General features: G+C 47.0%; 1 protein-coding gene across 1 annotated transcript in view; it reads right to left on the bottom strand.

Moving 5' to 3' along the window:
- The window catches only part of ABCC9 (ATP binding cassette subfamily C member 9), a 454,126-nt gene that overhangs the window by 70,057 nt on the left and 358,475 nt on the right, over window positions 1-25,594 (bottom strand). The window contains 1 exon segment of the mRNA XM_030214004.1: window positions 22,204-22,361. Coding sequence (XP_030069864.1) covers window positions 22,204-22,361 — 158 coding nt within the window.

The raw sequence follows: 25,594 nt of genomic DNA on the forward strand, positions 1-25,594 counted from the left end.
TTTCCTGGAAGCAAGCAAGATGCGGGAGACACCCTCTGACAGACCCAAAGAGGCAAAGTCTACGCTCTCAACATCCAGGCCATGAGAGCCAGGGACCGGAGGTTGGGATGCAGAAGCGCCCCTTCGTCCTGTGTGATGAGAGTCGGAAAACACTCCAATCTCCACGGTTCTTCGGAGGACAACTCCAGAAGAAGAGGGAACCAGATCTGACGCGGCCAAAAAGGAGCAATCAGAATCATGGTGCCTCGATCTTGCTTGAGTTTCAACAAAGTCTTCCCCACCAGAGGTATGGGAGGATAAGCATACAGCAGACCCTCCCCCCAGTCCAGGAGGAAGGCATCCGATGCCAATCTGCCGTGGGCCTGAAGCCTGGAACAGAACTGAGGGACTTTGTGGTTGGCTCGAGATGCGAAGAGGTCTACCAAGGGGGTGCCCCACACCTGGAAGATCTGTCGCACTACACGGGAATTGAGCGACCACTCATGAGGTTGCATAATCCTGCTCAACCTGTCGGCCAGACTGTTGTTTACGCCTGCCAGATATGTGGCTTGGAGCACCATGCCGTGACGGCGAGCCCAGAGCCACATGCTTACGGCTTCCTGACACAGGGGGCGAGACCCGGTGCCCCCCTGCTTGTTGACGTAGTACATGGCAACCTGGTTGTCTGTCTGAATTTGGATAATTTGGTGGGACAGCCGATCTCTGAAAGCCTTCAGAGCGTTCCAGATCGCTCGCAACTCCAGAAGATTGATCTGCAGATCGCGTTCCTGGAGGGACCAGCTTCCCTGGGTGTGAAGCCCATCGACATGAGCTCCCCAGCCCAGGAGAGACGCATCCGTGGTCAGCACTTTTTGTGGCTGAGGAATTTGGAAAGGACGTCCCAGAGTCAAATTGGACCAAATCGTCCAATACAGGGATTCGAGAAAACTCGTGGACAGGTGGATTACGTCCTCTAGATCCCCAGCAGCCTGGAACCACTGGGAAGCTAGGGTCCATTGAGCAGATCTCATGTGAAGGCGGGCCATGGGAGTCACATGGACTGTGGAGGCCATGTGGCCTAGCAATCTCAATATCTGCCGAGCTGTGATCTGCTGGGACGCTCGCACCCGGGAGACGAGGGACAACAAGTTGTTGGCTCTCGTCTCTGGGAGATAGGTGCGAGCCGTCCGAGAATCCAGCAGAGCTCCTATGAATTCGAGTCTCTGCACTGGGAGAAGATGGGACTTTGGATAATTTATCACAAACCCCAGTAGCTCCAGGAGGCGAATAGTCATCTGCATGGACTGCAGGGCTCCTGCCTCGGATGTGTTCTTCACCAGCCAATCGTCGAGATATGGGAACATGTGCACCCCCAGCCTGCGGAGTGCCGCTGCTACTACAGCCAAGCACTTTGTGAACACCCTGGGCGCAGAGGCGAGCCCAAAGGGTAGCACACAGTACTGGAAGTGACGTGTGCCCAGCTGAAATCGCAGATACTGTCTGTGAGCTGGCAGTATCGGGATGTGTGTGTAGGCATCCTTCAAGTCCAGAGAGCATAGCCAATCGTTTTCCTGAATCATGGAAAGGAGGGTGCCCAGGGAAAGCATCCTGAACTTTTCTTTGACCAGATATTTGTTCAGGGCCCTTAGATCTAGGATGGGACGCATCCCCCCTGTTTTCTTTTCCACAAGGAAGTACCTGGAATAGAATCCCAGCCCTTCTTGCCCGGATGGCACGGGCTCGACCGCATTGGCGCTGAGAAGGGCGGAGAGTTCCTCTGCAAGTACCTGCTTGTGCTGGAAGCTGTAAGATTGAGCTCCCGGTGGACAATTTGGAGGTTTTGAGGCCAAATTGAGGGTGTATCCTTGCCGGACTATTTGGAGAACCCACTGATCGGAGGTTATGAGAGGCCACCTTTGGTGAAAAGCTTTCAACCTCCCTCCGACTGGCAGGTCGCCCGGCACTGACACTTGGATGTCGGCTATGCTCTGCTGGAGCCAGTCAAAAGCTCGCCCCTTGCTTTTGCTGGGGAGCCGAGGGGCCTTGCTGAGGCGCACGCTGCTGACGAGAGCGAGCGCGCTGGGGCTTAGCCTGGGCCGCAGGCTGTCGAGAAGGAGGATTGTACCTACGCTTGTCAGAAGAGTAGGGAACAGTCTTCCTTCCCCCGAAAAATCTTCTACCTGTAGAGGTAGAGGCTGAAGGCTGCCGGCGGGAGAACTTGTCGAATGCGGTGTCCCGCTGGTGGAGCTGCTCTACCACCTGTTCGACTTTCTCTCCAAAAATGTTATCCGCACGGCAAGGCGAGTCCGCAATCCGCTGCTGGATTCTATTCTCCAGGTCGGAGGCACGCAGCCATGAGAGCCTGCGCATCACCACACCTTGAGCAGCGGCCCTGGACGCAACATCAAAGGTGTCATACACCCCTCTGGCCAGGAATTTTCTGCACGCCTTCAGCTGCCTGACCACCTCCTGAAAAGGCTTGGCTTGCTCAGGGGGGAGCGCATCAACCAAGCCCGCCAACTGCCGCACATTGTTCCGCATGTGTATGCTCGTGTAGAGCTGGTAGGACTGAATTTTGGCCACGAGCATAGAAGAATGGTAGGCCTTCCTCCCAAAGGAGTCTAAGGTTCTAGAGTCCTTGCCCGGGGGCGCCGAAGCATGCTCCCTAGAACTCTTAGCCTTCTTTAGGGCCAGATCCACAACTCCAGAATCATGAGGCAACTGAGTGCGCATCAGATCTGGGTCCCCATGGATCCGGTACTGGGACTCGATCTTCTTGGGAATGTGGGGATTAGTTAAAGGCTTGGTCCAGTTCGCCAGCAATGTCTTTTTTAGGACATGGTGCATGGGTACAGTGGACGCTTCCTTAGGTGGAGAAGGATAGTCCAGGAGCTCAAACATTTCAGCCCTGGGCTCGTCCTCCACAACCACCGGGAAGGGGATGGCCGTAGACATCTCCCGGACAAAGGAAGCAAAAGATAGACTCTCGGGAGGAGAAAGCTGTCTCTCAGGAGAGGGAGTGGAATCGGAAGGAAGACCCTCAGACTCCTCGTCAGAGAAATATCTGGGATCTTCTTCCTCTTCCCACGAGGCCTCACCCTCGGTGTCAGACACAAGTTCACGGACCTGTGTCTGCAACCGTGCCCGACTCGACTCTGTGGAGCCTTGTCCACGATGGGGGCGTCGAGAGGTAGACTCCCTCGCCCGCATCGGCGAAGCTCCCTCCGCCGACGTAGTCAGGGAGCCTTCCTGGGAGGCGACGGCAGCCGGTACCGCACGCGGCACTGACGCCGGAGACCTCACCTCGGGCAATGGGCCAGCCGGCGCCACGCTCGACGGTACCGGTGGCGCAAGCACCGCCGGTACCGGAGGGGTAGGGCGCAACAGCTCTCCCAGAATCTCTGGGAGAACGGCCCGGAGGCTCTCGTTCAGAGCGGCTGCAGAGAAAGGCATGGAGGTCGATGCAGGCGTCGACGTCAGAACCTGTTCCGGGTGTGGAGGCCGTTCCGGGTTGTCCAGAGTGGAGCGCATCGACACCTCTTGAACAGAGGGTGAGCGGTCCTCTCGGTGCCGATGCCTGGTGGGTGCCGACTCCCTCGGCGACCCAGAGCTCTCGGTGCCGACCCGGGAAGGAGACCGATGACGATGCTTCTTCGATTTCTTGGAACGAAGCATGTCACCGGAGCTTCCCGGCACCGACAAGGAGGACGTAGAATCCAGTCGTCGCTTCCTCGGAGCCGAGGCCGAAGGAGGTCGGTCTCGGGGGGGGCTGTACCGCAGGAGCCCTCAGGGTAGGGGGAGACCCACCCGAAGGCTCACCGCCACCAGCAGGGGAATGGACAGCCCTCACCTGCACTCCAGACGAAGCACCACCATCCAATGACATCAGCAGACGAGGTCCCGGTACCACCGACGTCGATGCAGCTATCCGATGTCTCGGCGCCGATGCAGAGGGCCGATGCCTCGATGCACTCGATGCACTGGCGGCCGAGGATGAAGCTCTGGACGCTGAAGACGTCGATGCACTCGATACCCCCGGTGCCGATGCCGACGAAGAGCCCGAGAACAAAACGTTCCACTGGGCCAATCTCGCTACCTGAGTCCGCTTTTGCAAAAGGGAACACAGACTACAGGCCTGAGGGCGGTGCCCAGCCCCTAAGCACTGAAGACACGACGCGTGCCTGTCAGTGAGCGAGATGACCCGGGCGCACTGGGTGCACTTTTTGAAGCCGCTGGTAGACTTCGATGTCATGGGCGGAAAAATCACGCCGGCGAGATCAAAAGTCGAAATGGCGGAAAAGGCACCGAAAAAACAAGGGGAAGAAAACTTCGACCCGAGGCCTAAAAGCGGCCTACCCCGACGACGAAAGAAAACTTACCGGGGCGAAAGCTGAAAATAGCGGGGGGAGGAAAGACCAAGAGTCTTTTCCCACACAGAAAGGATTAGAATTTTTCTTTTTCTTTTCGAAAAACACACGACGAACGCGCGAGGTCGACTTTGCGGGGCCCGACACGGCGAAACACGACCGTACCGAGCGCGGACAAAAGAAGACTGACGAACACAAGCCGGTTCGGGCAGGAAGACGGCCGCGCATGCGCGGTGCGCAGGAGCGCGCGAAGACTAGCAAAGGCCTTTGCTAGTGAAGTTTCCGATTGGAGGGGCTGCCGTGGACGTCACCCTTCAGTGAGAACAAGCAGCCTGCTTGTCCTCGGAGAACAATCCTTTTGTTCTTATGAGATGCCAGTCCCCCTGATTTTCTCCTCTTCTAGGGATGGGAGCAGGGGCGTAGCCACGGGTAGGCCTGGGTGGGCCTGGGCCCACCCACTTTGGGCTCAGGCCCACCCAGCGACAATGCAGAGCGACGACAAAAGAATTGATCCCCCGCTGGCATGCTGCAGGCCTTCTTTCCCCTCCCTCCCTCCCTCCCCTTCGGGCAGCGCCGCAGTCTATCGCTACAGCTGAGCAAAGCTGCACCACACCGGGTTCGTCTCCGTCCTGCCGCTACTTCTGCCCTCTGGCTCCGTGATCTTTGTTTGCTCTTCTACAGCTTATCTGCAGCGGTTCTGGATCTGTGTGCTCCCAGGGCTGTCTGTGTATGCTGCCTGCGACTGCTTCCTCTGCGCTGGGCCCTGCCTCTTCAGAAGAGTAGGCGGGGCCAGCGCAGAGGAAGCAGTTGCAGGCAGCATACAGACAGGCCTGGGAGCGTGCAGATCCTGAACCGCTGCAGATAAGCACTGGCAGCAGAAGAGAGCAAACAAAGATCACAACGGAGCCAGAGGGCAGAAGTAGCGGCAGGACGGAGACGGAGACGGACCCGGTGCGGTGCAGATTTGCTCAGCTGTAGCGATAGACTGCGGCGCTGCCCGAAGGGGAGGGGAAAGAAGGCCTGCAGCCAGGTGCCAGACTGTCACTGGGGAAAGGGAGGGAAAAACGTGTGTGTGTGGTGGTGGTGTGTGGGTGGGAGGTCAGGGAGAGACAGGAGCACTGTTGGGATGAGGGAGTGAGACAGGGTAGAGCTGGGGAGGGACGGAGAGATGCTGCAAGGGGAAAGAGAGGGAGAATTGTTGGATATGGGTGGGATGGGGAGAGGGAGAGAAAGGGCATGAGAGAAAAAAACATTTTGGACATGGAAGTGGAAGGGAGAGGTGAGAGGGGAAATGTTGAACATGGCAGTGAGGGAAAGGAAGGATGGAGAGATGATGATGGTGGTGGTGGGGGGCAGAGAGAGATGTCAAACCAGGGGCTCAAGGCAGGGAGAGGGAGAAAAGTTGGACATGAAGGTGGAGAAGAGGCGAGGAAAGGAGAGATGCACAAGCGGGGGAGGGGAGAAAGAGGGAAGATGGATCCAGGGAGAGAAGATAGACAAAGGATGGTAGGGAAGAGAAAGGGAAAGGGAAAAATGTTGGACAATGGGGGAGGGGAGAGCGACGGGACAGGAAGATGCTGGTGGTGGGAGGTAAAAGGGATAGGGAAATATCAGGCTACGAGGATGAGGAGGGTAGAAAGAGGGAACAGATGCTGGGCTGGAAGGGTGGAGGGAGGGAGACACTGGGAATGGTGGAAAGCATGGGGGAGAGGCCCAGAGAGTGGAGATGGCAAGGAAAAAATGAGAGAATAGTGATCACAGGGGGTAGAAATATGGTAATGGCGCGTAGATCGAAGATAGAAGGGAATGGAAGGCTGAGAAGGAGAGAGATGGGGAATGGGAGAGCTAGTGGGTGAAAGGAGATGGAAATGTGATAGATATCTGAAAAGTAAAAAGAAGGAAACGATTTAGGAAGCGGATGAAATTTGAGTGTACAGAGGCAGAAAAGAAAAAAAGGAAAGAAAGAGCTAAAATGGAAGGATCAAAATTTCAGAGGTAGGTGTAGTGAGGAAATGAAACGACAGGAGAAAAATGACAAATGGACAACCGCTTGAAGAATTAGCAGAATACAGACAGAAATTGGAACCAACATGATGGAAAAATAAAATGTCCAGACAATCAAGTAGGAAAATCATTTTACTTTGAATATTTTAAATGGAATATGTTAACTTTGGGAAATGTGCATAGCGGATGTCTTTTTATTGTGTTAAGTAGAAAAGGAAATGCGCTTTTGTTTTGATTTGGGGTTTTTTTCTCCAGTGTTGCAGTACATGCTGAGGTTCCCAGTTCAATTTTGTCTATATATTTTTATTTCTAATTTGAGGGTCTGTCAGTGTGACTTTAGAGGCAGATGAGGAGATTGGAGAGGAGAGGGAATTGGGGGAGGGGCTTTATTTTCTGCCCTGGTCACCGGCATGGCTAACGGCAGCCCTGACCCTTGCTGTAGCTAGTGGGGATTCCCAAGCCCTAATAGCTGGGGTCTCTTCTGAAGCTGGCCAGAGATGCCTTCTACTGAGCTTGGCAGATGGGAGCAGCATCCTGGAGCCACTGACAACTAAGAATGTATGGGGTGCTGGCATCAGTGGCTCAAGGAGTTGTTGCTGGCTACTGGGCTTGGTGGAGAGGAGTTCTGGCCATCTTTACTGGAGGCCTTCAGCTGACAGAGATTGGGGATCCTCACCTGCTAAAGGATTTATATTTTGAATTGGGAAGTGCTGGGGAAGAGAGAAAATTTTGTGCCCACCCACTTTGTGCTCAGGCCCACCCAAAATTGGCTGTCTGGCTACGCCACTGGATGGGAGCTGCCACTCTCTTTCTACTTGGCATTCCTGCAGAGTTCCTTCCCTCCACTTATCCTTGAAGTTCTCCACATCTCTGTTTTATTCTGCTTGTGACAGATCCCAACCCTTATTTTGTTTTGAATAGGCACTGTAGTATTGTCTTGCCACACCAAAGAGATTGCTTCAGTATTTTAGAACCTCCCTGACAAGCATATCCATTTCATTTGAGGAAAAATAACCCTTTCGGGACATAACCTGCTGCTTAGGAGCCAATTTGAAGTTCCTTATAGCACAAGTACCAGAGATTATAAAATAGCAATTGGTATGTGTATATATGCATCGGAAAAACATTGAAATGGGAGGGATGGGCGCATTGATAATCTACACATGTTTGTTTCCAGAATTACCGGTAGCTGTAAACTGATAAAGACCCAAACTCTGTGTGTTTCCATTTTACCATTGACATATAAATGTCCAAATAAGATACACATGATTAAAATTAATTTCATATTAACCTTGGACATTTTGACTCCATTCTTTCTGTGTTTAGAAACTAGAGAGTCAATATTCAAAGTGATTTTTTACCAGCCAGAAACAGCTCCTGTCCGGGGCTAACCACTAATTTTCAGCTGCACTTAACTGATTGGTGCTGAACTGAAAACCGGCTGTTTTGGGGGCAGAGTGGGTTATTCAGCAACATACCAGAAAGTGGATCCAAGGATGTACTACTACTACTACTACTTATCATTTCTATAGCGCTACTAGACATACGCAGTGCTGTACACTTCAACATGAAGAGACAGTCCCTGCTTGACAGAGCTTACAATCTAATTAGGACAGACAAAAAGGACAAACAAGAGATAAGGGAATATTACAGTGAGGATGATAAAATAAGGGTTCTGAACAAGTGAATAAGGGTTAGGAGTTAAAAGCAGCATCAAAAAGGTGGGCTTTTTAGTTTAGATTTGAAGATGGCCAGAGATGGAGCTTGACGTACCGGCTCAGGAAGTCTATTCCAGGCATATGGTGCAGCAAGATAAAAGGAATGGAGTCTGGAGTTAGCGGTGGAGGAGAAGGATGCAGACATAGGCGGTTGGTGGCCCAACTGTTTGGGGAGGCTAAAGGGGGTGGGGTTAGGGGTGGGGCCAGGGGCGGAGCTTACATCCATACTTGTCTGACAACACACAGTAAAAAAAATAAGTAAAAATAAAATAGTCACAATTAATACCTTTTATTAAATTTAGATATTAGATATGTATCGAATGTCAAAGAATAAAGTGGCTGCTCAAAGCATATACTAACCATAATCGCTCAACTGCAAAACACTATTCACAACTTTGTGCAAAAACACACTCAGAACCTTACTATACCATAAATATTCACTGGGCAGACCCTAATACACCATATACCACCCAAACGGACAACATCACAGACCGAAGACCGTCAACAATATGAAACCTGTAATCATGATCCGATGATCCTGCGGCTTAGCCTCCCCAAGCCTCTTATACCGGGCGCCTATGGATGCAGATAAGAGAGATTTACCCAGTGAACGGAGTTCCCGGGGAGGAATGTAGGGAGAGATGAGAGTGGAGAGGTACTGAGGAACTGCAGAGTGAATGCACTTATAAGTCAATAAGAGGAGTTTGAACTGTATGCGGAAATGGATAGGAAGCCAGTGAAGTGACTTGAGGAGAGGGCTAATATGAGCATAATGACACTAGCGGAATATTAGTTGTGCAGCAGAATTTTGAACAGATTGAAGAGGAGAGAGATGGCTAAGTGAAAGACCTGTGAGAAGCAAGTTGCAATAGTCTAAGCGAGAGGTGATAAGAGTGTGGATGAGGGTTCTGGTAGTGTGCTCAGAAAGGAAAGGGCGAATTTTGGTGATATTATAGAGAAAGAAACGACAGGTTTTAGCAGTCTGCTGAATATGTGCAGAGAAGGAGAGGGAGGAGTCGAAGATGACCCCAAGGTTACAAGCTGATGAAACAGGAAGGATTGTAACTAGTCCCCCCCCCCCCCCCCAGACAGGGTTATTTCCCAGAGATGTGGTCTCAGGACAGCGATGTTATAGTCGTGGCTGCTGTCAGAAAACACACTCAGGATTAGGGGACTAGTGCAGGATACTATCCTCGTCTTCCGCCCTCAAAGGACAGAAGAGGAATTAAAACTAAAGTTCAGGATTTTTCTGATAAAGGAGAACAAACTTAGTTTCCCATGTTGTTTTAAACAGTTTTAATTTAATAACTTAAGCATTTAAAACGAACATAAACTCAACTCTCTTGTACAGTTAATCAAACTTTGCTTAAAACTCTATAACCAAACATATAATACTTTTTTTTATTATTAAAATAACTTTTTATCTTCCTACAGATAAATCAAACATCTACTTGTATTCAGCGCACTGTCAGATAAGTGTCTCTTTCTTTAACCTTTTCCTTGGGAGATGTAAATGTTATTGTGTATCATTCACGTGAGTATAGTTTGACAAGAATTTGATTCTTTGCTTTTCTCTCTTTTCAGGTTTTCAGCCAATTTTCTTTGCCATGGACTTTGGGTAAGTATCTCTTTTTTTATTTTCTTTCATGTATTTCTGTGTATATTTCTTGTTCAGTGTATACAGTTACTTAGTTGTAGAAGTTTTCTTTCTTTCTCTTCCCGGCCTTGCTTACGTTGGAGCTCGTGAGTTGTCCGGTTTTCTTCACTTTTTCTATGGTCTTCCTCCTTCACCTCTCTCTTAATTAAAATAATTGGAAGGAAAACCTTACTCTTCCTACTTTCTTCTTTTAATAATCTTTATCAGGGAGTGCTGTCAACAGCGGAACTGTGGGCTCTATTTAAGTAAAATCAATATAAATAAATGGCCCTTACTTTCCAGCGCCTATGCTATTGATTTCTCTTCCCTACTCTTAACCAGTGCGTTTGGTCTCTCTCTCAGTGGTGCAGCAGTTTCAACATTCCACCAGCAGCACAGCTCTGAACATTCCACTCACTGTTCTCACCCTACATACACAGTTTTTTTTTTTTATTCTTTTCCCCTTACAATGTATAATTTTCCCCAAACATGTATTAAACCTACTCAATCCCCCTACTTAACCTCCCTACTTAACCTCTCTCTCACATTCATTAAATTTTAACTAAGCTCTTACACATACCTTTCACACACTAACCCCACCAAACACATAAATTGCAGCAAAAACACTTCCCTCTTAAACAGACACTTCTCCTAGTTCTCTCCCCACCTTCAATTATCCCAACTACCTTTAAAATTATTTTTCCTTTCTTTTTCCACTCAAATTACTCCTCTCTCACTCACACACAACCAGTGCAGTGCTTCCTCTCCCTCTGAGACCCAAACTCACTCTCTCTCAACTGCCAGCTGCTGTTACCAAGCCAACAGAAGCTCAGGTCTTAGCAAATTCTAAGGACCTATGCTGCTGGCCACAATGGAACTCTGGGACCCAGGTAATTTTATTTATTTTATTACCCCCTCGGGTTACATTATGAGAGTGTTATCCACAGAAATAGAGAATGGGGGAAGAGGAGAGGTTGGTTTAGGGTGAAAGATAAGAAGCTCAGTCTTGGTCATGTTTAGTTTCAAATGGCACTGAGACATCCAGGCAGGAATGTCAGACAGGCAGGCTGATACTTTGGCCTGGATTTCGGCTGGGATGTCTGGGAACACTTCTGATTTCAGTGGAACACCGCTTGACAATGTATAAATATTTGAGGTTTATAAGGAGGGGCATAGTGGCTTAGAATTTGTAAATAGAGGTGGTGGGGTTTTGTTTTACTGCCTTTTTGAGGCAGTGGGCAAAAGAAATTGAATAATTCTGAGAAATCATATTAAGGGTTAATTTTGGTTAAAGGTGCTCAAATACTATTTCTGCAAATTCTCAGTTTTGCAAGTACAGTGGAGGAATGCAGGCTGGAATTAATTACTAGAACTCTGTTGAGCAAAAGGTTAGGAAAGGTCAGTGAGAAATGAGACTCTGTCCTTTGTGAATTGCCAATGCTAGCTGGCACATCTGTATACTATTAAATCTTGAGGGGATATTATTATGAATGGACAAAGGAATGAGCCAGATATATTGTAGTTTAAGATTAGATAGAAATACTGTTTAGAGAGAGGCAATAGATTAGTATTTACAAGTTTTTGATATTTAGAATATGTGTTATAAGGATGCTTATTTTAGAATATGTATTCTGTGTAGTTAATATGTAGAAAACCTTTTTAAATTCTGTATCAATTCTTTGTCTGATGTTTCTAAGCAAAGACTGCAGTGAAGAGGTCAAACATGTGTTTTGACTTATCTGCAGTTCTGGCTGGTTCAATGTATAAGCTGATAGGTGAAAAAGGTCAGGAAAAGTCTTGATTAATTATAGCTAAGTGTAGGACTGGCCTCCTGAAAGTAATAACAGACCATAGCCGTATGCTATTAAGTAAGACTGACTTTTGACCTCTTTAATGAATGCCAGAGTTTAGTTAGCAGTTAGTATGAACCAGACTAGGAATATGAGAATAACCAATCTCACTAGGGCCTCTTGGTCTCTAAGGGAACCCAGTTTAAGCTATAGATGAGACATTAATCATAAGGAAAATATAAGAGTTCTGGAGACCAAATGTCTGGCTTAAGGGGCCCCAGGTTAGAGGTCAGTTTGAGGAATACCAAACCTATGTAACTGATATTTCAAAAGTAATGATTGGTTGAGGCAAAGTGACCAATCTATTCCTTAACCAATTGGAGAGTAAGGGGGGGGCCAGGCTAGGAGGGGGCTTAGAACAGTATTTAAGTAGGAGCAGAAGCAGTTTACGTCAGAAGGAGCTCAGAAGAAAGAGAAGGACAGAAGGAACAGACAGAAGAAGGAGAAGACAGCATAAGAAGAGAAGCAGCTGAGACAAAGACACAGAGAGCTGAGAGAAAGACACAAAGAGAAGAAGAGACTTAATGCTGATGTCCTGCTTTGTTTGCTGGCAAATAAAGAAGATTACTCTCTCATTCTGGTGTGTGCTGTCTGACTCCTGAAGTATCATAAATTCATGCCTCCATTCCTGCAACAATTCTTGGTGGCAGCGGTGGGATGAATCCTGCATTAATCCCAGCACCCAACTGACTGGAGAACATTCGCCGGGTATGTATTCTGTATTCTGTATTGTAATTCTAGCTAGAAAATTGTAAATCAGCCCTCAAACAAATTGAGGAAGGAGAGCCTGATCAACTCTCAGCGAAGGCCCTAGTACCTTCTAGTCGCGGGGACTAGAAGCGAAAACGCTTGAGCTTATCTGTATTTGAGAAATCTGAAATTGTTGGGTGGGATTTTCTGTATGGAATGTGTGATGCGTGAATGATTATTGAGTGCGGACTTCTTATAGCTGCATTTCCAATTAACGCGAGTTCAATTGGTCAGCGACGGAAGGAAGCGATTGCTGTCTGTCTACCTAGTGTCTCGAGAGTGCGGACCCCTTACTGCACTTTCAAAAACTCCCTCCCTTTTGTGTGTTGTAACTGTAAGCATTATGGGAGGGAAATCGTCTAGACAAATTGATACTCCCCTAGACTGTATGCTTAAGAACTTCAAAAAAGGATTTTTAATTAATGACTATGGACAGACTTTAAGCTCAAGTACTCTAAGAACCTTGTGTGAAGTTGAGTGGCCACCTATGGGAGTGGGGTGGCCCCCTAGTGGCAGCTTAGATATTGAAGTAATCCGGAAGGTCTACAGCATAGTTGTAGGAGAACCAGAATATTCTGAACAACTCCCTTATATAGATTCCTGGGACAGCCTTGTGACTGACCCTCCTTCCTGGTTAAAAACTTATATGGGATCCCCAGTAAAATTCATGTTAGGCCGTGTTCAAAGAAAGATTAGAAAATCTAAATTAGAAGAGGGAAAGAGCCCTAGGAAGCCTACCACCCAATCGGTGGCTTCCGCCCCTACCCTGTCTGAGAAACCCATACTCTCTGATGACCCCTCAGACCTTGAGCCACCACTTTATGGCCCATTGTTGGGGTTCCGTGCTACCCCCAGAGATCCACGCCGTCCAGCCCAAGCTTCTCCAGCACAGGCTTCTCCGGATAGTTCTTCCCCTCCTGTGCCAAACCTGCCACACCCTAGGTTGGACTTTTCACCCAGTCTCTACCCTTCTGTGCCACATCCTCTCCTGTTAACTTCTGAAGACCCGTTTTGGGTTCCACTCCCTGACTCCTCAACTCCCGACAGCCCAGCCTCTCCTTCTAATACCCCTACCCACTCATCAGGGGCCCGGCATCCCTTTCAATGGACTGACTCACCTGTGACCACCTCTCAGTTTATGAGTACCCCTCCCCATCCCTCAGGGGTTCAACACACCTCCACTGAATGGGTTAGACCCGCTGCAATCACCTTTGAGCATGATAGGAGGGTAGCTCCTAGCTCTACCTCAGGTTCCATTCCCACCTCCTCGAGAGTTCTGCCCCTCCGCCAGGTAACTACCACTCGACCGGATCCTAATAATCAGGGTCAGGTTATACAGGCACAGGCCTACCAGTATGTACCCTTCACAACCACCGATCTCCTGAATTGGAAGACGCATTACCCCTCTTATACTGAAAAGCCTCAGGCAGTGGTGGACCTAGTGGCTAGCATTATGGCCACCCATAACCCAACCTGGACTGATTGTCAACAACTTCTCCTGACCCTCTTCACAACTGAGGAGAGGCGGAAGATTTTGCAAAATGCTGAGGCCATCACGCGAGCACGTGCTCCCGAGAGGACACCGGACCTAGAGGGGTGGGTTAGAGCTCGGTTTCCTCGCACAGCTCCAGATTGGGATCCAAATGATGGGCAGCACTATGAACTGTTGTCTGGCTATTGCCGGGACTTACTGGAAGGTATGAGGAAAGGCATAAAGAGGCCCATTAATCTGGCAAAGGTCTCTGAAATTCTCCAAGGGGCAACTGAATCCCCTGGGGCCTTTCTAGAGCGACTAATTGAAGCCTACAGAACATACACCCCATTTGACCCTGAAGCCCAAGAAAACCAGAGAATGGTGAATAGCGCATTGGTGGCCCAGAGTATGCCAGATATCCGGAAGAAGTTGCAGCGTCAGGAGGGATTCGCAGGGATGAATACCACCCAGCTAATTGAGATCGCAACCAAGGTTTTCATTAATAGAGATCAGGAGGTGCGCCGAGAGGCTGACCGGAAGATGCAGAAGAAGGCCGACCTTTTAGCGGCAGCCATTACTAATTCCACCCTTAACCGAGGTCGACCTCTAGCTAATGGGAAGCCAAAGTGGGATCCCAGACCACCAGCCAGGCCCCGAGATTCCTTCAATCAATCCCGGCCAAGGGGGGAGAATCCCAGACCAAGATTGGAGAGGGATCAGTGTGCCTATTGTAAGGAAAGAGGGCACTGGAAAGATGAATGCCCCCAGAGGCGCCAGGGACTGAGAAGGGGACCAGGAGATCGAGGAAGCCGAGGCCGAGTTCGAGAGGGAAGATATGAGCCTCCTGAATCTGACATCATCGGGATAGCCGAGATGGCAGAATGGGATGAATAGGACAGACCGGGTTCCTACAAACTGGGCTCCCAGGAACCTATGGTCAAGTTAACTATAGGGAGCCGCTCAATTCCATTCATGATTGATACAGGAGCTGAACATTCTGTTGTGACGGAGCGATTAGCGCCTGTGTCTGGAAAAACTGTCCGAGTGGTGGGAGCCACGGGGGTGCAGAACCGGAGGCCCTTCCTGACAACCCGTAGATGCCAATTAGGCTCACACATAGTCACTCATGAATTCCTGTATATGCCAGACTGTCCAATCCCTTTGTTAGGTCGAGACCTGCTGTCCAAGCTTAGGGCCCAAATTTCCTTTGACTCTGATGGCCAGACTTCAGTCTCCTTTCGGCCCCCGATATCCAGCCCTAAGGGTATATTGAGTTTCTGCTGCCCTCTTGAAGAAGAATGGCGGCTGCATCAGTCGCAGGGCCAAGTTGACCTACCCCTGGCAGATAGCTTTCAGGTCAGAGGGGTATGGGCAGAAGATAATCCCCCAGGGTTGGCCCGAAATATTCCTCCTGTCCATGTAGACTTACTTCCAAATGCCCGGCCAATCCATCTTCGCCAATACCCAATTCCCAGAAAGGCTCTGGAAGGGATTCAAGCACATTTGAATCGTCTGTTATCCCATGGAATTATTCGTCCTTGTCAGTCTCCATGGAATACGCCACTATTGCCAGTTCAGAAGCCAGGGACTGAGGACTACCGGCCAGTCCAAGACTTACGAGTGGTCAACAAATCCACTATCTCATTACACCCTGTAGTGCCTAATCCATATGTCCTGCTAGGATTGATACCTTCTGGAGCTACCCATTTCACGACACTAGACCTAAAAGATGCCTTCTTTTGTATTCGGGTGGCCCCAGCCAGTCAATTGCTTTTTGCCTTTCAATGGGAAAACCCAGTAACAGGAAGGAAGCTTCAGTATACATGGACCCGTCTGCCACAGGGGTTCAAGAATTCCCCCACCATTTTTGGGACTGCCCTAGGACAAGATCTTAAGACTTTTAAATCTGAGCCTTCCAGGCGAGTTTTACTCCAGTATGTAGATGACCTCCTGATTGCAGCAGTGACCCAGGAAGAGTGTTTTGAGGCCACTAGAGAATTGCTGGAGCTACTCTTGGATGCAGGCTATAAGGTCTCACGCTCAAAGGCCCAACTTTGTCAGTCAGAAGTGAAGTATCTGGGCTTTTGCATTTCCCAGGGAAGTCGGAGACTGGATGCTAGTAGGAAGCAAGCGGTAGCTGCAATTCCCCAACCCAAGTCCAGAAGAGAAGTTAGGGAATTCCTGGGAGCAGCTGGATTCTGCAGAATTTGGATTCCAAATTTTGCATTGATGGCGAAACCCCTTTACCAAGCCACAAAGGGGGGTGAAAAGGAACCATTTGAATGGGGACCTACTGCTCAACAATCCTTCATTGCCATAAAGAAAGCCCTACTCCAAGCCCCTGCGTTAGGCCTTCCTGATGTGGAGAAACCTTTCTCATTGTATGTCCACGAGCGACAGGGGGTTGCTCTGGGTGTGCTGACCCAGATGATGGGATCCTGGCAGAGGCCTGTTGCATACCTGTCTAAACAGCTGGATGGAGTGGCTAAAGGATGGCCAGCCTGCATGAGGGCCATTGCAGCAACAGCCTTACTGGTCCAGGAAGCTGATAAGTTGACCTTGGGGCAAGAACTGGTTGTTAAAGTCCCCCATGCAGTTCTTACCCTCATGGAGTATAAGGGCAACCACTGGTTTACAAATAACCGCATGGTTAAGTACCAAGCCAGCTTGTGTGAGAATCCACGGATACACCTGGAAACAGTGGCTACATTCAATCCTGCTACTCTTTTGCCAGCATCTGAGGGACCACCGGATCATGACTGTATCCAAACCATGGATGAAGTGTACTCCAGTCGACCAGATCTTAAAGATGTTCCTTGGAGGGACCCAGATGTAATTTATTTCACAGATGGAAGCAGTTATGTGGAGAACTCCAAGCGACTGGCAGGCTATGCTGTGGTGACAGAGGACAAGGTGATAGAAGCAAGAGCCCTGCCCCAAGGAACTTCAGCCCAGAAAGCAGAACTTGTGGCCCTCATACGAGCTCTGGAGTTAGCAGCAGGACTGGTAACCAACATTTATACTGATTCTAAGTATGCCTTCACAACCCTACATGCTCATGGAGCTTTGTATAAGGAAAAGGGACTCATAAATGCTGCAGGCCAACCTGTTAAGTATGGACCTGAAATACTTCAGCTGCTAGAGGCTGTGTGGGCCCCTAAGAAGGTAGCTGTCATTCATTGCAGGGGACACCAAAGGGTAGATACTCCAGTGGCCCGAGGGAATCGCCATGCTGATCGGGTGGCCAAGGAAGCTGCTCGAGGACCCCCAGCAAGTACTGTGACTCCCCTGTTCCAAATCCGATTGCAAGAATGGACACCTATGTATACCCAAACGGAAGAGAAATGGGCTCAAGAAGAAGGTGCAGTAAGGAGACCTGATGGCTGGTTACATCTCCCTGATACTAGAGTTCTGGTGCCACGCCACCTAGCTTGGCCTGTAGTGTCTCAAGCTCATGACCTATCACACTTAGGGAAAACAGCACTAGCCCGTCTACTCAATCGAGTAGTGGTGCTGGAAGGATTGGATAGTCTGGTTGCCACTGCCTCTGCCCGATGTACTCTCTGTGCCCAGAATAATGCTCGTCAGGGACCCCGTATTCCACCAGGAGTTCAGTCTAGAGGACTAACACCCTTTGAGTCCCTAGTTATAGACTTCACAGAAATGCCCAGGAGTGGTAGGTTCCGATACCTCTTAGTTATGGTTTGTACCTTTTCTGGGTGGGTGGAAGCATATCCTACAGTCACTGAGAAAGCCACAGAAGTAGCTCGAGCCCTCCTTAGGGATGTCATCCCCAGGTATGGACTGCCCCTTGCCATAGGTTCAGATAATGGTCCCGCCTTTGTTGAAGCCACACTTCAGGCCCTGTCCCGCGCATTGCGCATTACCTGGAAATTGCATTGTGCCTACCGTCCCCAGAGTTCAGGGCAGGTTGAGCGAGCAAACAGAACCTTGAAAAATAGCCTAGCAAAGATTTGTCAGGAAACCCAATTGAAATGGCCACAGGCATTGCCACTAGCCCTCTTTCGCCTCCGATGCACCCCAACTAAAGGAACAGCCCTCTCTCCCTTTGAAATTGTGTATGGGAAGCCCCCAGCCATTTTACAGGGAATTAAGGGAGACATAGGGATTTTAGGGTCTGCCCAGGTGCAGGAGCAGGTAGCCCTCCTGGGTAAGATAATTTCTGAGCTTCAGTCTTATGTGAGAGAAATAAACCCTGTCCCCTTCCAGGCTCAGGTACATTCCTTCCTGCCAGGGGATAGAGTTTGGGTGAAAGACTGGAGGCTCCAGCCTTTGGGGCCCCGATGGAAAGGACCTTTTACTGTTTTGCTTTCTACCCCTGCAGCTGTGAAGGTCGCAGGGATTACTCCATGGGTCCATTGGTCTCGAATTAAGTCTGCTGACCAGACTGAGCCCAGCACGGATCAGACGGAGCCTAGACAGTGGAGAGCAGAAAGTGATCCAGCGGAGCCATTGAAGTTGCGCTTGACCCGAACCAAAGAATCTACTAGCTGAAAAGAAGGGTCAAATGCATACTGCAGGAGCGGCTGAACTTCGGCTTCACACTGAGACTCTTTCTTGCCCTGATTCTGGCTTTCTTGGAATTTGAGAGCTTGATCCTTATCAGTTGAGGGTCTATCCCAACTGGTATAAGAACTCAAAGACTGAGAACACTATATGAGAGTAATCTGTGATTAGCACAGACTGTTGAAATATTATTGCTTAATTAGTTTGCTGTATTTGTTTTAGATTAGGAAGAAAGAAAATGTTAGTAGTTTGGATGCTTTTGTTGTTTTCTACTCCTTGCCTCCTTGTTCCTAATGCCCCAACTCGCTCCAACCTTTGGTTACACTCTGTCCAGGAACTAATTAGCCAGGCAAAGATTACTTCCCCTTGTATTGTGTGTTCCCGATTTTCTCCTTATACCACAGATGTCCCAGCTGTTCCTGTTCCTGTGCAACTCCCAGCTCTTATACCTCCCTACTTTTCGAGTTCAGGCCCTTGGAGCCAGGATTATACTTGGTGGTCCTTTTATAATGCTACTTCCCCCTCTGACTCTTCTCTAAGGCCAGTTTTTACGTCTCCCTATCCAGCCTCTGGAGTGTTTTGTTTAACAAGAAGCATCTCAACTGTTCTTCCCATTCCCTGTAATTATACTAATGTTCTCCCAGAAAAAGGAGAATCTGTGTGGGTAGTTTCTCCAGGTACTCCTATGTGCCCTGCTACCATACCTGTAGATTATGACCCAGGTGATTATCTGGCTCCTAAGCGTACCACTGAGAAGACTATAGTGTCCAAGCTTATTTTCTACTTTCATAAGTCCCCGGGGTATGAAGAGTTACTAACAAATGAGCAGCCTGTCACAATTGGGGATTGGCGCCTATGGTGTGCAAAGTCTCCATTTCGTCTTCGTTCCCCCTGGGATAGGGGCTCGCATTATGGGCACCCTAAGTACCCTGTCCAGCCTGAGCCAACATTTATTGGGAACTTTCCTCACCCTCTCCTTGGTCATTACTGGCTCTGTGATAATGTCCTCCACATGATTCTTCCCCCTACATATGATTTTTGTGTATTGGTAACCTTGAATTATTTTCCTAAAGTTATTCCTCTTAAGCCACTATCCCCGCACCGCTCTAAGCGAGAGGCTTTGTCCTTACCCTCCTCCGTTGCCACAGAGGATGAGGCGATTGAATTAGCCCTCCAGTATATCAATTCTACTTATCCTCTGACTAAAAAGAGACTTGTAGCCCTTTCTGCCACAGCCTGGATTCCAATTGGAGGCCCGGTAGCGGGTATTACTGAACTAGGTATGGCTACCCGGAGACTTCAATCCCTACTCCATGTTTTAGTTCATGAGCTGAACGTGGTAGTCAATGCATTGCAGGATCAAATTAATGAATTAAGTATAGTTTCTCGGTATAATCGTATGGGCCTTGACTATCTCTTTGCAGCCCAGGGTGGTCTCTGCACAGTGCTAAATTCTTCAGAGTGCTGTACTATTGTCATAAATAGGACGCATGTAGTTAGGCATGCCATGGATAAAGTCCTACAGTTGGCCAGCCTTAATGTGGAGGATTACCGAGGAGGATTAGACCTTACCTCCTGGTGGTGGTCATTGACCTCCTGGATACGTCCCTTGTTCATTTCCCTAATAGTCTTAGTTTTAGCAGGGTTTTTGTTTTGTTTCCTGGCCTCATGTGCTTCGGCAGTATGCCGTCGAACCTTAACAAGTAGGGTAATGGTGATTCACAAGTCTATTCCCAGTTAGGATCACTATAATCTCCAGAGTTTGAGTTATGAGACTTATCTCTGCATAAGCTGATTTTAGTCTCAAAGGGGGGAATGAGGCAGTGGGCAAAAGAAATTGAATAATTCTGAGAAATCATATTAAGGGTTAATTTTGGTTAAAGGTGCTCAAATACTATTTCTGCAAATTCTCAGTTTTGCAAGTACAGTGGAGGAATGCAGGCTGGAATTAATTACTAGAACTCTGTTGAGCAAAAGGTTAGGAAAGGTCAGTGAGAAATGAGACTCTGTCCTTTGTGAATTGCCAATGCTAGCTGGCACATCTGTATACTATTAAATCTTGAGGGGATATTATTATGAATGGACAAAGGAATGAGCCAGATATATTGTAGTTTAAGATTAGATAGAAATACTGTTTAGAGAGAGGCAATAGATTAGTATTTACAAGTTTTTGATATTTAGAATATGTGTTATAAGGATGCTTATTTTAGAATATGTATTCTGTGTAGTTAATATGTAGAAAACCTTTTTAAATTCTGTATCAATTCTTTGTCTGATGTTTCTAAGCAAAGACTGCAGTGAAGAGGTCAAACATGTGTTTTGACTTATCTGCAGTTCTGGCTGGTTCAATGTATAAGCTGATAGGTGAAAAAGGTCAGGAAAAGTCTTGATTAATTATAGCTAAGTGTAGGACTGGCCTCCTGAAAGTAATAACAGACCATAGCCGTATGCTATTAAGTAAGACTGACTTTTGACCTCTTTAATGAATGCCAGAGTTTAGTTAGCAGTTAGTATGAACCAGACTAGGAATATGAGAATAACCAATCTCACTAGGGCCTCTTGGTCTCTAAGGGAACCCAGTTTAAGCTATAGATGAGACATTAATCATAAGGAAAATATAAGAGTTCTGGAGACCAAATGTCTGGCTTAAGGGGCCCCAGGTTAGAGGTCAGTTTGAGGAATACCAAACCTATGTAACTGATATTTCAAAAGTAATGATTGGTTGAGGCAAAGTGACCAATCTATTCCTTAACCAATTGGAGAGTAAGGGGGGGGCCAGGCTAGGAGGGGGCTTAGAACAGTATTTAAGTAGGAGCAGAAGCAGTTTACGTCAGAAGGAGCTCAGAAGAAAGAGAAGGACAGAAGGAACAGACAGAAGAAGGAGAAGACAGCATAAGAAGAGAAGCAGCTGAGACAAAGACACAGAGAGCTGAGAGAAAGACACAAAGAGAAGAAGAGACTTAATGCTGATGTCCTGCTTTGTTTGCTGGCAAATAAAGAAGATTACTCTCTCATTCTGGTGTGTGCTGTCTGACTCCTGAAGTATCATAAATTCATGCCTCCATTCCTGCAACATTTTAAATAGCAACTCTTGCTTTTCCTCCTTGCCCCAATCTGTCTTCATGCTCATCAATGCTATACCTGAGCCACCGTGTTCTCCAAATGCTCCACACCAGCAGCGAACCTGAGTTTCTCCAACTGCTTATGGGTGGTCACACGGGGCTGCATGTGCTCTGGTTTTCTGGGATCAATTCAGGTGAAGCTGGGAGGTAATTTCATTTTGGCTATAGTCCCAATGAAAATCTGCTCTTAAATTTCAATGTCTGTCAATGCAACTTAGTCTCATAATATAATCTCAGTATCCCCAATCACTCAATTTCAAAATAGAAATGACCTGATATACATATATAATAGCATTATACTATTTGCTAATAGTACCCTAAACAAGTCTTAAAAGAGAGTGGTCAATATTTAGCAGGATTAACATTGCACAATGGTAAGCAGATGAATTTCTCTGCTAATTTTATGCTAAATTTTTAATCATCTTATTCATGTACATAGGACTATTGAATATGCTACCTTAAACTTAAATGGATAAATTATCTATTTAGGTTAAGGCGGGTAGTTATCCTGTGAGGGGTGAATATAAGTGTTAGCCATATAACATTTGGTCCTCTCTCCCTAACACCTCTTGACCTTTGTCTTCCTAAATTCATAACATTTGGCCAAATATCAAGATACCTAGCCAAAGTTATGCATTAAACAGTCATTAATTTTGATAAAAGGGATTTATATGGTTAACCTGGAGGTTAACTTCATAAATCTTTTTGAATATTGACATTGTAGCATTTTTCATTTTCTAGCAGGGCATACTGTAATTTGAATTTTCAATACTTACTTTGAAGCAACTCTGAAGTATTTCTGGATGAAATAAAATGCTATTCCAAGAGGCAGAAGAGTTACAAGGAACATAGGAGTTGCATATGAGATTACTCCAATGGCAGATATACAGAGTAAAGTGGATCGTGTGAGACTCTCCAGAGTAGGGGGTATGTGCTGTATAAAAACACAAATTTGGAGTTTATTATACTAAATATATCATAGGACTTTTTATGTGGTAGTTAATTATGAAATGATTTTCTGTTGGTAAAGAGTTCTCATTGGGCCAGATTCTATATATGGCGCCTTAAAAATCCATGCGGTAAAGATTTCCGCCTAAGCACATTCCATAAGTTGTGCCTAGATTTAGGCGCAGAATATAGAATACGCTTAGGCCAAAATCCTAGCGTCTAAAACAACACATGTCAATTAAGGCCAACGATAATGTGGCCTAAATCCCTGACATAGATTTATGTGTACTGGGCCATATTCTATAACTGTGTGTGTAAATTTTGGAATGTCCACAAAATGCCCATTTCCCCGCCCATAGCCATGCCCCTTTTGAACTACGCACATTAGAATGTAGGCGCTCCGCATTACAGAATATGCTAGCGAGTTATGCACATAAATTCTAATTGCCAATTAGTGCTTATTATTGCTTGTTAAGTGCTGTTATCAACACTGATTAGCTTGTTAAGCCAATTAAGTTATGCAATAGAATACGCGTAGATTTTGGCTCGGATCTCCAGGTGCGCTATATAAAATCTGTGGGGATTGTGCACAAAGGGCTGAATTCAGTAAATGGCACTAAAAACTAGACACCAGGAGAAATCAGCACTCAACGCTATTCTATGAATGGCGCTCCAGGATGAGCAACAGCACCCTTTATAGAACAGCACCTAGTTGAGATTTGCATGCCCAACTTTTGATGCGAGTTCTTATACCAGCTGAAACCTGGTGTAAATCCTGGTGCACAAGATGGGAGTGGATCCCCGGAATTCTTTAACACTGCGCGCATCTTTTGTGAACACCCTGACCAGCCCATGCCGTGCCCATGGCCACACCCCCTTTTGGGTTTCATGCCAGAGGATTAGGGAGCAGACCTTTAGAGAATCGTGAATAGCCAAATCCGTGTGCAAATCCAAATTAGTGCCAATTATTAATGACTCACTATCTAATTTATTGGCACGCAGATCTCAGGATTGCATGCAAATCTGGGAGCCATTTATAGAATCTGTGTCTTTCAGGCATCAAGGAGTCATAAGGAGCTGTGTAGATTTAGATGGCAAGTACACATGTAAACGCCAGTATTCTAGTCATTTACGTGGGTATGTAAATGTAAACACATATGCGTGTAAATAACAACAATCCAGCTATGTGCTATTCTGTAATGGGGTCTTTTACTAAGGCACGCTGGCGTTTAAAGATGCCAATATATTCCTATGGGCGTCTTTAGCATTTAGCACGCGCCTATTTTTAACACACGCTACAAACGCCAGCACTCCTAAGTAAAAGACCCTCTAAGTATAGGCAAGTGTTCTTCAGAAATTCTTGACTGACACCAATACACAACTAATTTCCGTTAGAAGATAAGCTTCTGTCTATGAGACTCAGTAGTTCCCCTTATTGTGATCCAACGTCAATCGAGCAAGACTTATGCACCCACCTCCTCATCGGTCACATAGAAGTCTTAATTTAATACATTTCCAAAATTTCTTCTTATTTATATATTCTCTAAGTATGTGCATATCTTCCATAGCATGTACTTTGCAGGTGGGTGTTCACTTGGGCAGAGCATGGGCAGGACACACACGTACATACATAATTTACAATATTCTACAAGTTACATGCATATGTCTCCAATCTAGGCACAAGCATTTACACCAGCTCTATGGTGCCTAAACACAAACATGCCTATACACTCACTTCCTATTCTATAAGGAATGTTGTTGCCAACTTTCCTTTACAGAATTGCCCTCCTCATCCGAGTAAAATAACATCAATAGTATGTTTTCATAAGAGATTTTGGAGATGCATCTTAAAGTAAAAAAAAATAGGAATAGGTTTTCAGCTTTATCAAAAAATGACCATTAATAAAAATGAGAATGCATTAACATAATTTATGCTTTCATTACAAATATTTTTGCACGCTTAGGATCAGACTTACTAAAACGAGTTTCTGTCTTAGCATGGGCTAATGCAATTAACGTATGCTATTTTTAAATAAGTTCCATTGAATAAAATGAGATCAGTGGTTAATAATGTGCACCAATGTGTGTTAGCACATGGTAATGCAATAGTGCCTTTAATAAATCTAGCCCTTAGTAAACTATCTGATACTTCATGGGATGTCAAGACCAGTGCTCTAACCACTAGGCCACTCCTCCAAGAGTTACATTATGGTCACCAGAGGTCATATGTCAGCTTTGGTCTGGTTCTGGGTTCCTTTCTCTAGTCCCGGGTCCACTTCTTAGGGGCTTGGAAAAGGTATTTTATCTAGAAATAGGCTTACAGCACTTAGGGCAGAAAGGTACTGCAGTTGTATCTGTGTGTCTGAGTCTGCCTGTCCCTCTGGTCTGAGTCTGCCTGTCCCTCTGATTCTGTGTGTGTTTGTGAATGAATGACAGCATGTTCTTCTGTCAGGGCTGAGGAGGAGGATGTGCGTGGAATGGCTGCAGGTAGGAAGGGGGTGTGGATGTGGGTTTGAAGGTATGTGTGTGTGTGTCTTTTCTCTTTGTCCCTTTGTTATGATTCTACTGAGACAGGCAGGGGAATGACTGGGACTCGCTTCTGATTGGCCTGTCAGGGATTGGGCTGACGTGTGAGGCAGCAGACATCAGAAGTCAGACCTATTTAAACTTACCTCTCCCTACAGCCGATGCTCTAGCATTATTTCCTTTCTGCTGAGCCCTGGTTCTCTCACTTAGTCTGTGTTTGTGGCACAGTGTGTATTCTTTGGAGTTTGCTTGTTCTCTGTGTTTGTGGTCTTTGTGTGTGCTGGTTGTTCTATCGTGTCCTTGATTGCTTCATTGCAGTGCAGTCCTCTGCCTCGTTTCTCCCTGCCTGGGTGTGGTGTTGTTTCTGTGGGTGGTAAGCCCATTCCTGCTTTGTTTGTTTAGTTTCCCTTTTCTCAGCTTTAACCCTTTATGTGCAGAGCTTGATATTTGCCGTGAGTCCTGCTTCTGTGAGGCAGCCTTTCTGTCGGTGGTAAGCCCATTCCTGCTTTGTTTGTTTAGTTTCCCTTTTCTCAGTTTTAACCCTTTATGTGCAGAGCTTGATATTTGCCGTGAGTCCTGCTTCTGTGAGGCAGCCTTTCTGTCTGTGGTAAGCTCGTTCCTGCTTTGTTTGTTTAAGTTTCCCTTCACTCTATGTTAACCCTTTATGTGCGTTGCTTGGTATTTTGCCTCTGT

The sequence above is a fragment of the Microcaecilia unicolor genome, chromosome 9, assembly GCF_901765095.1.
Source record: "Microcaecilia unicolor chromosome 9, aMicUni1.1, whole genome shotgun sequence".
Classification (NCBI taxonomy): domain Eukaryota; kingdom Metazoa; phylum Chordata; class Amphibia; order Gymnophiona; family Siphonopidae; genus Microcaecilia; species Microcaecilia unicolor.